Source organism: Equus przewalskii, chromosome 14 (assembly GCF_037783145.1).
Source record: "Equus przewalskii isolate Varuska chromosome 14, EquPr2, whole genome shotgun sequence".
Classification (NCBI taxonomy): domain Eukaryota; kingdom Metazoa; phylum Chordata; class Mammalia; order Perissodactyla; family Equidae; genus Equus; species Equus przewalskii.
The window spans coordinates 51,901,642-51,915,315 of NC_091844.1; the positions used below are offsets into that span (position 1 = coordinate 51,901,642).

The 13,674-nt window shown below is 53.2% G+C and overlaps 1 protein-coding gene across 2 annotated transcripts in view; it reads right to left on the reverse strand.

Annotated features, from left to right (window-relative positions):
• RHOQ (ras homolog family member Q) overlaps positions 1-10,320 on the reverse strand; it is a 38,869-nt gene extending 28,549 nt beyond the window's left edge. Inside the window, exons 1-2 of one of the 2 annotated variants that reach the window (XM_008541481.2) lie at positions 9,751-10,320; positions 9,116-9,174 (exon numbers count right to left, since the gene is read on the reverse strand). In XM_008541481.2, coding sequence (XP_008539703.1) covers positions 9,116-9,174; positions 9,751-9,892 — 201 coding nt within the window. In that variant the 5' untranslated portion in view covers positions 9,893-10,320. The remainder of the gene's footprint in view (positions 1-9,115; positions 9,175-9,750) is intronic. The other variant, XM_070573978.1, reaches the window with a different exon arrangement.
• Positions 10,321-13,674: the final 3,354 nt, after the last annotated feature.

The window sequence follows — 13,674 nt, forward strand, 5'->3', positions numbered from 1 at the left end:
GCTAAGAGGAGGCACATGAGTACACAAGTATTCATTAAGTCACTCAGTGGCTCTGACATTTCAGCCTGCGTCAGAACCATCTGGAAGGCTTGTCATACCAGAGACATCCCAGAGCTTCTGACTCAGGAGGTCTGTGGTGGACCCTAAGAATCTGGATTTCTAACCAGTTCCTGGAGATGCACGTCAGTTCGAGGAGCACATATGAGAACAGGGCAGTGATTCAAACCCTTGTTGAGCATCTAGTACATGTAAGAATCCAATTGGAGCTCCAATTCTCCACCACAATTTGACCTGGAGAACCCCTTTAGTCAGCTGAGCTCTTGGGGGCAGTTCCTCTCCTTGGAAGGACCGAACCCAGCCTCCTCTGTGTCACCAAAGAACAGCCACCGGCTCCCCTCCCATCGCTCCTTCTTGGCCCAACCTCTTCACTGAACTGTGAGCTCCTGGGGGCAGGGCCTGTGCCTGACCTGTCCTGTAAGCCCAGCCCCTGGCACAAGTCCCAGCCCAGATTTGGTGCTCGAGGAATGTTTGCTGACTGGCTGCATGAATGTTTCCACCTAGTCCTCACAGCCAGCCCAGGCAAGAGGATATGGGAGCCCATGCAGAGGTAGTGTCAATGGGCACAGCCCAGAGGCAAGCAAAATGAATAGCGGGTGGCAGAGGATGTCTTTGGTTGCATCCAGGGCACATACAAATGGAAGAGGGACAAACAGATTTGAAATGGCAGTTTTCACCTAAATAAAACTCTTGGGGAAAAGAAAGGCTTGGGGTAGCCTCTGGGGACGGAAAAGACACCTGTCATCTGCAGGCTGAAGCGCCCTGCCCAGCAGCCCCCAAACAGCAAGCTAATGTGAGTCAAGCCTGGCAGAACGGCAGGGAGAGCGCCGAGGCGCAGGGAAGGAATCCTCCTTCCCGACCGAGGACAGTCAGCTTCCATCAACACAGAGCAGTCCCTGTTCCTCCTTCCCCACAGGAGGCCACACCTGTACACGAAGGGCACTGAGCTGCTTCCACACCCTCACCAGCAAGGCGGCCTCCTGTGCCACCCAGGGGAAGGCCTCTTCTTAAGCAAGAGTGGAGGTTAATGAACAAATGGACAAAACTCCCTTAACTTCCCGGGGCGGGGGTGAGGAGGGGGGGGCTGGTTTTTAGGAGCCATTTGAGCAGCAGCCCCTACCATTCCATCTATAGACACCATTCCACCAAGTCTTCTCTCTAGAGAAGCGATGTGCTCGGAATGTCCTTTTTACATGAAATATTCAACAACGGAATAGATGCGATGTAAAGAAGACACTGCACACTGTCCAGCTGACTAGCATGAGTTATTCAACATAAAGAACCCGGACCTGCAGCTGGACAGCCTGCCCTGCAATCTTGGCGTGGCCTTTTCCCAGCTAGCTGTGTGGCCTGGAGCAACTCACTCACCCTCCCTGAACCTGCAAAATGAGACAAAACACCGCTTGCTTCCTTTACTTACGAGCAGGTGAGAGGCCTCAAGGAGGTACCAATCGCAACACGCTTTGCACTCTGTAAAAATGTCACTCAACGACGACTGTGTCATTATTAAACCCCCAATTCTACCCAGTGTCTGGGTAGCACTGGCAAGTCTGGGGCTCAGGAGAGAGGCGGCTGGTTCACTATTCCCACCAGTCACTTGAAAACAAACAGTGACAACAATAAAGGCCCCTTCCCCCACTTTCTGTTCTTTCTATTACAATCAACAAGCAACACAGCACCAGATTAATAACTCTCTAATTACTAAGTTGTCAGTCACGGGGTGAAAAACTCCATAATTTCGTTATCAACCCTACTCCACATACTGACACTGATAGCACGGATCTGCAGTCCACAAATAGACACATTTGGGACTCCCCCCATGCCTGTCCTCCCCCATCTGCTCCTCCCCACCCAGAATACAGGCTCTCTGGGCCTCTTGCCTGCGTGACCTCATTTAGTCCAACACTTCCCAAGCTTTTACTCCCTGGTACAGAGAAAAGAGTTTATGTGTTCAGCACACAGCAGGTGGGGTGGAGGAGTCCTGGGGTGACTGAGGTTAGACTGCTCCAACTGGAAGGGACAACCTGTGCTGGAGGCCGTCCACCCCAGGCTCCACCAGCCACTCGGAGGCTGAGGAAATCTGTTATGTGGGAGCTGGGAAGCTCTGATTTGATCCAATGACCCTACAAGGTACTATTATAATCCCCATTTTACAGATAAGGACACAGGTTTTGAGAGGTCAAGCCACTTGCTGGGAAGTGGAGCCTGGCAGTCCAATGTGGGGGCCCACAGTGGTACCTAGTCTGTTCTATTGCCTCCCATCTCTTCCTGTAAGTCTAGGTCTTCCAAAAGGCTCATCCCGGCCACCTCTTCTCCATGGGGACCGTGCAGCACTCAATTTCATATGAGGAACTTTCCCGGTTGCATAGGTGGACCTTTCTGTAATCTGATCCCCACTTCCTTCTCCCACAGGAGGTTGGAACAGAGAGGCACTGAATCAACAGCCACTGAAAGGAACTGGTGTGGAGCCCCCTAAAGTTGGCCTGGGCCATCACTCTCAGTTACCACTGACTGAGTGCCAGGCCATTTGGGACAACTACATACATCATCTCCAATCCTTACAGCAACCCTGCAAGGTGGACAGCATCTCCCCATTTCACAGGGAGGAAAGAAGCCAGCTGGCCCATGGTCTCACAGCTACAAAGAGGAGGAGCTGGGATTCCAGGTTAGTCCGGAGAACCCAGAACCTACACTTGCACAGCCAAGCTGCCTCCTCCTTAGGAGACCTGGGAGGGAAAGGTCTCAGGAAAGATGCACAGGCCTGAGCTTGAGAGACAGTATTGGGGTCCGCCCTCTGGGGACCACTAAGCCCCCAGGTTCTGGGTGGGGATAAATTGATGCTCGCCACATACCTGCACACCTGTCACTCCTTTGAACCTTGGAGACTCATATTGTATTAACGACGCTGTTTTCCAAGAAAGCAGTTGTGCCTGAAGCTATCATTTAACAACCATAACCTTAGTCTTTGGTTAACCTTTTAGCAGAAACAAGTTGACAGCCAAATGAGAATCAACTCAGTTTAAGAAATAGTCGTGTATGCCTACCACACACCAGGCACTGGGCTAAGAGCTGGAAACGTGGTGGAGAAAAAGACAGACACAGTCGTCTGTCCTCATGGAGCTTAGGGAGAGCGAGAGCTGGCCCAGGAGGTACCAGCAGGCCGTGGATCTGGGACGACTCTACTGGGGAGCCGGGAGTCCCGGGAACGCTCTGATGACCCGGCCACGGCCATCCTGCGGCCCCGTGCAGCCTCCCTGGCTGGGTTCCCCCTCGCTTCCTTGTGCAAAGCAGCTGCCTGCCAGAAACTAAAAGAGGAACAGCAAACTGCTGAGGGCAAGGAAAGCTGCTCCTTGGCCCAAGCATGCCAAATAAAGGCAAAACCAAGCCCCTCCAAGCGAAAGGAAAATCAGCTGAGGCTCAAGAATTTTAGTTGTTAGAGACAGGTGTGGTCTCCGGCTTTGTTTCTTTGTAACCGCTTCTCTCTCCCCCTCCTTCCTGTATTGCTATTCTGTATCTGAGGCTTCTTGGTAGTACCCACTGCTGCCAACACGTGTCATTGCTAGAAACTGATACCCCCGTGGAGGGCTGCTTTGTTTTGTTTTGTTTTAATACCATTAGGTCTCATCTCCTGAAACCCCAAATTCCACAAGAAAACCACAAACACCCAGTTCTCCAAGGCTCCTGACCCATGAGCTTTAAAGCAACGCTTCCCACCTTGTTCACACCCTGGCACACACAGAAATGACAACATATGCTCAGCCGCCCCTACCCCCAATCCCCACCCCCCCAGCTGAGAGCACACCTGTATCGCCCATTTCTGATACACCTGCCGGGAAGCTTTGGTTCCCAGAGTGTAAATGTCACCAAACCTCAAGAGAATCATAACGGAAGTGGAGAAACCAGCTGGATCAGAAGGCCAGGAAGGGAACGGGGCCTATCTGAGGCACAAACAGAAACCAATGAGAGCTGACGGGGACCGCCCCCACCCCGAGGTCCCTGCCTGCTGGACCACAGTCAGAGCTGACACATCCAAACCCACATTAGAGTGTCAAGGGGAGAACACAGGGCATTCAGTCACTGCAAAGGCTTTGGAGCCAACAAAGGCCATCCACCTTGCCAGCACAGAGGAGGAAACCAGTACTCCGTGTGATGCGGTGCAGGCTGAAGATATAAATAGCTTCTAAAAAGGTTAGCAAAATGCGCAGACGACAGTAACAGTAGGTTACTAAGGGAAACCAGGATGCTCAGTGCCAGCATCTCACCTGTTGCAGCTGATGTCTGGAAGGAACCCCGTGGCTCCTCCCAAACTCTGTTCCCTGGGCCCCTCAGGGATGCAAGGTGGGGCTGCAGGGACCTAGAGCCTGGGGGAAGTGAGTGGGCGCTTCCTAAGCTTTCCTGCTGTTCCCTGCAGGCCCCCTTCAAAGTAAGAAAACCTTCTTCCTAATCATACCGGTCTGATTTCTCTAAGTCCACTCATTCCCAGCTGCCTCATCTACGAAAAGCTGACCTGGGAAGGTCCTGTGAGGATGCCTGCCTGCAGGTAGGAGGAGCTTGATGAGTGGCAACATCCTGGCCTTTCCCCTTCCCCTTCTCATTGTACTGGGCCCTTGGGTGCTGCCCCAGGGAACGCAGAAGGCAGAGCATCCCCAGGCTGCCTCCCCTGGAGATTCCCTTCTGGAAGGGAAGTGCTCGCCTGGACACCCAGAGAGCCTGCAGGGAGGCCACACCTGCTGGGCTATGTCAAGTGAGAGACAGACTTCCCTTGTCACTGAAACCAACCCCAGGAGACACCTGAGTGAAGGATATTTATAGCTCTCATGTATGCATCCCTGAACTTGTGTGTGTTTAAGTTAACAGACACATCAACAGCATGCCCAAAAGCAGACGTATGCACTTCCACACACTGAGGCAGGGGCTAAATCTGGAACTCTAGGGAACCCAAATCACCCCCAAACCACACCCTCCTGAGCGTGGGCATTCCGGACCCTGGGATAAAGTGGCCGTCAGTCTTTCCCTCTTGAGAATATCAAGTTCTGCCTTCCTGCCAAGGATTAAGAGATCAGCCTGGAGCCCGCAGCTCGAGAGCAGCTTGTCAGCCAGCTCCCCGCTGGCTCATCTGCACAGTGAGCGAGAGCTCTTCCCACTTCCAAACAGTACGGAGGCAGGAGGGAAAATCTCGCCTCTCCAGTGCCTCCCTGAGCAGACAATGGGGCTGCTGCAGAGCCTGAGCTGAAGTCCTGAAAGGAGAAGAAAGGAGAAGCTCCACAGAGGCCCAGGCCGGAAGCCAGACCCCTCCACAAGGCCCCAGGGAGGATGACGGCGCCGCCCTCAGCCCTACTTCCACTCCGAAAGGCTTGGCAGTCAAAACGTCAGCAAATGCTGCTCCTGGGCCAACCAGGGGCTCGGCCAAGAAAGGGGGCTTCCGTCTGGCAGTAATGCTAGTGAGTGTATTAGGGATATTGAGGAATGTGGGAGGCAGAGCACATGATGGGGACTAACACTGCTCAACACACTCACATTCCTATATTCTTCCCCACCCACCCCACCAAGAGCAGCAGAGATCAAGGAGGAAGCAGCCTGCTCTGGAAGGCAAAGGTCATCTACTACAGTCATCTCTTGAGTTTCCTAATATGTAAACTGGGCAAATGTTGTCTATGGCTTTGAACTTGACTGGGGTCAAAGAGGAGACCAAGAGTAAGCACACAGACTAGAAGCTCCAACCTGAGGGAGGCGCTGTTGCTGGCGTTCAAATAGAGTGAGCGCCCAAGTGCATGAGCCAATGTTGTAGAGAGAAAGAGACTGCTTTCCAGTGCTGTGAGCCTCCGTCCTCCCCCGGCATCCTACCTCCCACGGTAGAATCACCTACCTACCCGACTTGTTTCTCAAATTCTACACTGAACTCTCAGTTTTTGTAAGAGTTTCTCTTACATCACTGGGGATGCAGGCTCTGATTAAGGCTGGAAACCACCTGACACAACAGGGCATTCAGAGCAGGGGACACTGGACTACGTCCATAGCTCCAGTGATGGGGACTGCAGGATTAAGAAGTGCAAAGCTGGCTCCACACCTCCACTGAAAAGGTTCTAGGATCTGGCATCCCAGTGGAATTTCTATCAACTCCAGGTATAATACACTGTCCTCTTCCACCTGCAACCCTTTCCCCCAACAAAGCTGCCCACAGGAGAGTACAATAATTTCTCATAACATTTATTATACATCTACTATGAATGAAGAACAGTGTCAGCTGCGTTTACATGCATTCAACAATTTAAGCCAGCCTACAAGACTGTGGTACAGATTCTAATTATCCATATTTTTACTAGATCACAAAGAAGGTACGTAACTTAGCTAGAATCACATGATAAGTACAACAAGGTGGAGAGCTGAGCCTAAGCCTGTTCGGCTCCAAAGCCCATGGGCTTTCCTCTGCTGCCCATCAGGCTCGAAAGTTTCTCTCTCTATATATATGCATGTGTGTGCACGTAAATATGTTTATTTATCATTAATTCTATTGTAAGATTAATGTGATACCGATTCATAGAGGCATGAGGTCTTAGTGACCAAGTACAACACAGGAATCTCCCACATAACACAACAGGAATCTGATTCAGACACTTCCACCTATCCCATCACAAGCTGTGGCAGATCCCCATGTTGAATTTATTCTTCTGTACCCCCAGATGCTTAGCACAGTGCTAGGTACACAGTGGGCACTTCTCATTTAATCTCATTGATGAATACATTGCTAAGACTGTTTATTAGTAATAAACTCTTAAATGCTGAAAGATGAAGTATCACTAACTTTGATCCAAAAAGAAAATCTTAAATACTGGGAGAAACACTAAAGGGGCCTAACACACATTTTGGCCAACAAAGTAGGTGTCCCACCATTGGGTAAAAATAGTAATATTTGAACCTTACTTATAGGTTGATCCCACTTGGTATACATCTTACAATCTCCACTGGAAGCCCTGACTTTGTGAGCAGGCCCAACTTTGGGTGATTCCTGGAGTATGGGTTCTGTCCTCTCTAGGGGTGGTATACAACCCCCCCACTCAAAGAATGGCTATGAAGACTGCAGGAACCATGTCTACAGACACACAAGCAATCCAACCAACCCAGGTGGCATCTCAGGAGCTCCCATGGCTTCCAGTGTATATAACCACCTCAAACTAGGGCAAACTCAGACCCATGTCCCAGCCTCAGCGACACCGCTCAGTAGCTGTGTGACCTTAGGTCAGCAACTTAGCTTCTGTGAGCCCCAGTTTCCTTATCTGCAAAGACAGAATATCACTTATCTCACAGGGTTGTTTTGTGGAGAAAATGTTATTTGCATGTGGCTGCCCCATGCCTGATCTGTAGGAGGAACTCAGAAAGCTGGGTTTGAATGTGCACAGAACAGCTCTGAGATATACATGTCCTGTTGAATAGGGCTCGTGGTCAAAACACGGTCATGGTGACATGCAAAAGAAAAGAAGGAAGGGCAGTAGTGAGAGAAGTTACAGTTGGAGACAATTGTTAAAAACCTCTCTCCTTTCAACCAATAAATCCAACCTGTTGTTTATCAACTGCACCGCTTCAAAGTTGGTCTTATTGGATTGAATGAGTTCTGCCTCTTGACTTTCCTACGTTCTGATAAAGACAGAAGGACTAACAACTACAAGGCAGGCCACCAAAAGGGCCCCGGAAAGCCAGGAACCAGTTGGATTGACTTGCGTCAGTTTGGTGAAAGAGGGCAGCCTCAGGCATCGCAGGGCCAACAGTTTCTCTATCCGCAGATGCTCCTCTAACTTAACAGTTGAGAAACCACAGGCCACATCAAGGCCCCCACCCCCAACAAGGCATTTTTCAGAACCTACCCTGGTACCACAATTCCAAAATCCAAATCTACAGGAGCTACAAAGCACAGTTCCCCTTTACTGAGCAGCGACCTCGGGTGTGCCAGACTCAGAGGGAGGCATCTGGCACATCATCTATGCACAGGGAATGCTCTGAATTTTTTAAACCACATTTTACAGATAAGGAAACTGTACTATTGGACATGCCCCAAAGATACTCTTAAGCCCCTCAGCTGCTCACATGTCCTCAAGGACTCAAGTCTGCATGACATGTGAAAACTTCTGCCCAAGTCTTCAGGTCTGATCACAGGGCTGGATTCTGCAAAACTTCATCACACACAATCATCTTAACCCCACAGCAAAAGTGGGTCTGGGAAGAGGGAGGAGCTGGGACAGAGACAGAGAAGAGACCTTAATCCTTTAGGAGCCACTTCCAATTTGCAAATAATGGCCAGAGGCTGGCTGCCTGGAGGAGCGTGCATCTTCTTTCTGCACAATAATCTCTCCCAAAGAAAACCCAGACAAAGTCACCTGGCCTTCCTAGAGGAGAAAAAGCTCTTCCTCCAAGATCACTCTGAACTCCTAACCCTTCCTCCCCCACCCCGCCCCAGGGAGTGGCTGGATGGTTGTTGTTTCTTTTCTTTTTTCCCTGTGGTCCTCTGGTAACACCACAAATTACGTTTTCAGGGACTCGAGTCCCAGAGTGCAATGATGTTGTAATAAACATAACCAGGACCAAATGCCTTCCCATCATATTAGATGATGCCATTTCCCACCAATCAGGCTCCTCCGGCAGGCAGACCACTCACCAATGAGGGACCAGACAGAGGCTGTGAGGGGAGACCTGGTCATCTGCAACTAAAAATAAGGGTGCTTCACGATTGGCCGCTGCCACTTTGCAACAGGAGTTGGGACCTGCACATCAGGCACCATGCAGAAGGCACACACAGGCAAAAACTTTCACAGCCCAGGGGTTCACATGGGGTGGGCTGGGCTGCGTTTGTTGTTGGGTTTTTTTTTTTTTTTTTAATCCTTTTCCTGATTTGCTGACTTGAAAAAAGAAATAAAGACTTGAGCCAGAGGGGCCTCTCGCAGACACACCCTCCCTCCTAGATGCCTCAGTTTCCAAAGGCCCGTTGCAGCCAGTTTCCAAAGGCCCCTTGCAGCCGCCCGGTATTGGCGAAAGGGAGAAGGGGTCGGCCAGGGGTCAAGACACTCACCTGTCCGGCCGTGTCATAGAGTCCCAGGAGGTACTGCTTGCCCCCTACGGTGACGCTGACTGCAAGGGCAGAAGTGGGGGCGGGGAGAGAAGCTCACAATTATCCAGGCTCTGAGGCAATTTCGCTCCCTACCAGGACCCTCCTGCCCCAACCCAGCCGGAGGCAGACAGGCGCTCCCCAGGACATGTCACCCCTTTTCCCTTGCGCCGAGCTCACCGTGAAGCGGCGTGAGGTCGGGGTGCGAGGTGGCCCCCAGTTGCCCACTCCCCTCTCCCGAGTCCCGTAGCCACGTTTCGCCCGGTCCCACTACATGCTTCCCCCGGGGACTTGGGGCAGTAGGGGAAGCGGCTGTGGGAAGGTCAAGGAGGTCGGCCCAGGGCGCCGAGGGGGTTGGGAAGTGCGGGGAGCCGGGACTGGGCGCAGGCGGGGAAGGGGGATAGGAAGAGGGGTCGGATCTGCAGGCGAAGGGGATGGCCAGAGGCAGAGCCTGGGGGTAGAACCGGCGCCTGGCGGAGGGTGCGGCCGGGGAGGGGTGGGGAGCGCGCTCCGGGAAGGCGGAGAGGGGGCTCCGCCAAAGTTGCTCTAAAGTTCCCGGCCCGGGGAGCGGCCCCTTAGTCAGCAGTTCCGAGGCTTACCTGCGTAGTGGTCGAAGACGGTGGGCACGTACTCCTCCGGGAAGGCGTCGTTGGCATAGCTCATGAGTAGGCACGTCTTGCCCACCGCCCCGTCGCCGACCACCACGCACTTGAGCATCAGCGCGCCGGGCCCGTGAGCCATGCTGCAGCCGGCCGGCCTCCGGGCATGGTCCCCCCGGAGCCCCCGCCCCGGCCCCGGGCTCAGCCCCAGCCCGCCTGGGGGGTCCGCCGCCGCCGCTCCGCGCAGCAGGGCCGGCCCCCCGGCCCCATGCAGCGGTGACCCCCGCCCGAGGGGAGGGGGCGGCAGGCCCGGGGCGCTGCCGCCGCCTCGGTCGCTGCCCGGATCCCCGCCCAGGCCCGGGTCGCCGCGCCCGCCCGCTGCCCCCGCCGCTCTGCGCCCGCGCCCTCTCCCCGGCCCAGCCTCCCCAGGAGGATCCGCTGGATCATAAGACCGTCCGGCCCCGGGGGAGACGGCAACTTTGGGGAGGGCAGCAGAGGGGAGGGGCCAGGCGGCTCTCCCCGCCCCGCGCCCGCCGGGGCCCCCTCCCGGCTCCGCTCCGGAGGAGGGCAGGCCCAGGCGCCTCCCCCGAGCCGGCCGCCCGCCCCGCGCCCCCGCCCGCCCGCCCGCCCGCCGGCTCCTGCGCCCGGCTCCCCGCCCGCGGCCGCCGCTCGGCCCGGCCGGCTCGCCCTGGCTCGACTCCCCGCGAGGGCAGGGGAGGGGGCGAGGAGGAGGAGCCGAGGAGGAGGGGGGAGGAGGAAGAGGAGGCTGGGGGAGGGGGCCGCCAGGGAAGCGGTCGGGAGGAGCCGAGGGCTCCTCGCGAAAGTACCCGCAGCGGCCGGAAGCGTCCAAAGGCCCCGATGCTGTGAGAAGACGAGGAGGCCTCTTGGGGAACCACGACGACTCCAACGATGACGCAATAGTCATGCAAAATTATACATATGTATTTAAACTCCACCCGGAAGGCAGGATCCATCCTATCGGCCTTTAAGTGCACAACAGAACTAGAAATCGGAAAGGAAAAAAGGCCAAGGGTTAAAAAAGAAAAATTTTTTAAGGCGCGCGGGGTGATGGGGGAGGGATGGTGGTGGTCCCTGAGCTGGAAAGTGGGGACTTCTGCCGTATTACTTGGTCCCCCCTCCCACCACCACCAACCAATGCCGTGCACAGCACGAGCTTGAATCATTTACTATGAACTGGTGACTAAGGGAGTTACAACATCTCGAACCACTGAAGCACCCCCCAACCAAGCAGAAACGAGAGACTCTGCCGGCTCTGGTGCAGCCAGTGTACCTGTGCTCCCCCTGGAGGCGACATTCTCCGAGACCCCCTTGTAGTCCTGTGTGCCCCTCGAAGATGTTAGGTTGTGATCTCTGAGGAGTGGTACATTCTCCCTCTAGGACTTGGCCTGTGATCCAGGTGGCAACCCCTGCCCCCTGCCCGGGCAAAGCTTGAAACAGCGTCTGGCCAAGTCGCGTTCACTGGCCAACAGTGCTGTTTTGAACATTAGGCACTGGGGCAGAGGGGCAGGAGAGAATGGGTACACTCCACGCTGACACCTCAAGCCTCCCCCCAACCTCCGCTTTGCTGCCATGAGATAAAGCGCTTCCTGTCATCGATTCTCAGGATTAGAAAATGCTGTGTTGAGAAGCAGCGCAGAGGTCAACTGGACCATCGCCTTAGATCCCCCTTACGTTGTAAGTAAGCAAACAGACACAGCGAGGTGAAGTGGTTATCAGGCATTCAAGGCCTTGAAGTGCGCTTTGGGAAATGCTCAGTGTTGTGTCCCCATGCCTCACTTCCCAGGCTTCAACTCTCAAACCCGAAATCAATTTCCATTGTCTTGGGAAGACTTCCCGGATTATCGGAAGTTCTTTGTGGCGTCGCCCGGAACATCTCACCAGACCGCTCCATTTGGGTCTGAGTGTGGGTGTTTGCATTGCCCGCTGCTTTAGATTATGCAGTGAAGCTGGAAGATACTTTGTATGTACTGAATGACAGGTTTAAGAAGGCAATACAGTGCCTTGAAGTCAGATCTTGGTTCAAGGCCAGTCTCTGCCCCTTTCTCTTAGAGAGGAAGAAAGGAAGACTGCCTCCTTTGTCTACTGGACCATTTCTTCAGGTAGCATTTGCTGGGACTAATATTCTGAAAGGAGAGTCTATCAGAAGAGGCTAAGGAGCTCCCGGAATGCACTCAGCTAGGAGAGGGCATTACCTTGAGCCCGCCACTTCTCTTCTCTGGCCCCCAGCTTTCTCCTCTGTGAACTGAGCTCATTGGTAAGGGTGAGATGAGGTCTCAGCCTTGAAGACTCTAGGGCCTTTTGGAATATGTCCTGAGAGATCCTGGTAAAAGCTTTGGGACGAGGGGAGAGGCAGTTGCTGGAGACATGGGCAAGGCCTTTAGGAAGGATGATGAGGTCTGTCCCAGGCCTGGAGGATGGAGGATTCTCTGAGGCTTCCCCTCTTCAGGACTCAGCTCTCCCAGTTCTTACACTACTTCTCAGAGGGGCAGACATTTACTTGGGACCCAGGCAGCTGGAGGATCAGCTCCAGAACCCTGAAAAATGACAAAGACCCCAAGTTCTGGGTACTCTGGGAGAAGCTCTGGGAATGTCAGAGCAGTCCAAGTGGGGAACTGACGTTGGATGAATCATGCAGTAGTGACTTCATTGATGATGGTGACCTCATCCCTTTGGCCCATAGAGAAGCCGAAATGGACTGCCAGGATTACTTAGAGCTCTGGGCTGATTCCACCAGCGTGCATGTGGAATGGGAGGGGGCAATTATCCTGGGTGGCCCAGGTCAGCCCATGCTCACTTTCCTATGGGCAAAGAAGATAATGCCTCAACTGGTAAAAAACAAAGCAAAAAAACCCCCAGAGTTCTCAAATTTCAGAGATTTGAGGTACAGGAAGTAACTTTGTTTCTAAGCATCCTATAAGCTCTGTGCTTGCTTTTCTCCTTTTGTGTCAACTGCAAATGTCAAAACACACACAGGTCTGTGTCAGAACAGAGAAATCTCTACTTAGCCTTCTCCTCTTTTTCCTCTCCTTCCTACTCTTCATTGATTCATCCAGTATTTCATTTAAGAAGCACTATTGATGTCTACCAGATGCCAGCCTTTATTCCTGCGTAGGGCGCAAAGAGTTGGAAAGCCGCAGCCGCTGGAGGGGGAGGTGGAAAGGAACTGGTGAGCAAACAGGTAATTACTACATAATGTGATCAGTGCTGTGGTAGAGGATAAAGAACAGGCTTCTGGAAGTGTAGAGGAGGCTGTCAGTACCTACTCTGGGTGTGCTGAGGAAGGACTTGTAGAAGGATGTCATCGGCCTGGGGCTTAAGAGGCTGAAGGAATAAGATAAGAATGCCTGAGAAAGAGCCCCACACCAGGGCAAAAGGACAGCACACAAATCCTTGGGAAGGGCGAGCCATTTGGGTGGACATAGTGCGGGATTAGTGGTGCGAGGGAACTGATTTGTATTTAATTGGGAACTGTGTAATGCAGCCAGGTGGTGGGCCTCTGAAAGCCTTGTTAAGAAGCGTGCAGGACCCCTCCCAGGCTGGGCAGTCTGTGCACTGTACAAAGTTGAAGGGAGAAATCTTGGGCTCATGTGATACCCACAAAGTCATGACCCTGGCTCAAGGCAGTGTTCATTGGAAGAAGGGGCACTTTTTTCTTATTACAGATGTGACTTCTTTTTGTCAAACCTGTGCCCATAGGGCTGCATCCACTCAGAGAGGGGGCCCTTTTTCTACTTCGCAAAAGACAACGGCAATATCTAGGTAAACAGAGGCTCTGGAAGTGAGGATGTGATGAAGGGAGGACATAAGACTTGCAGAGCAGCTGCTGTGTATTGTGGAATATACCGTGCTCAGGCCCTGTCCTGGGTGCTTGACGCTCATATTTTGTAGGCCGTCTTATTTCAC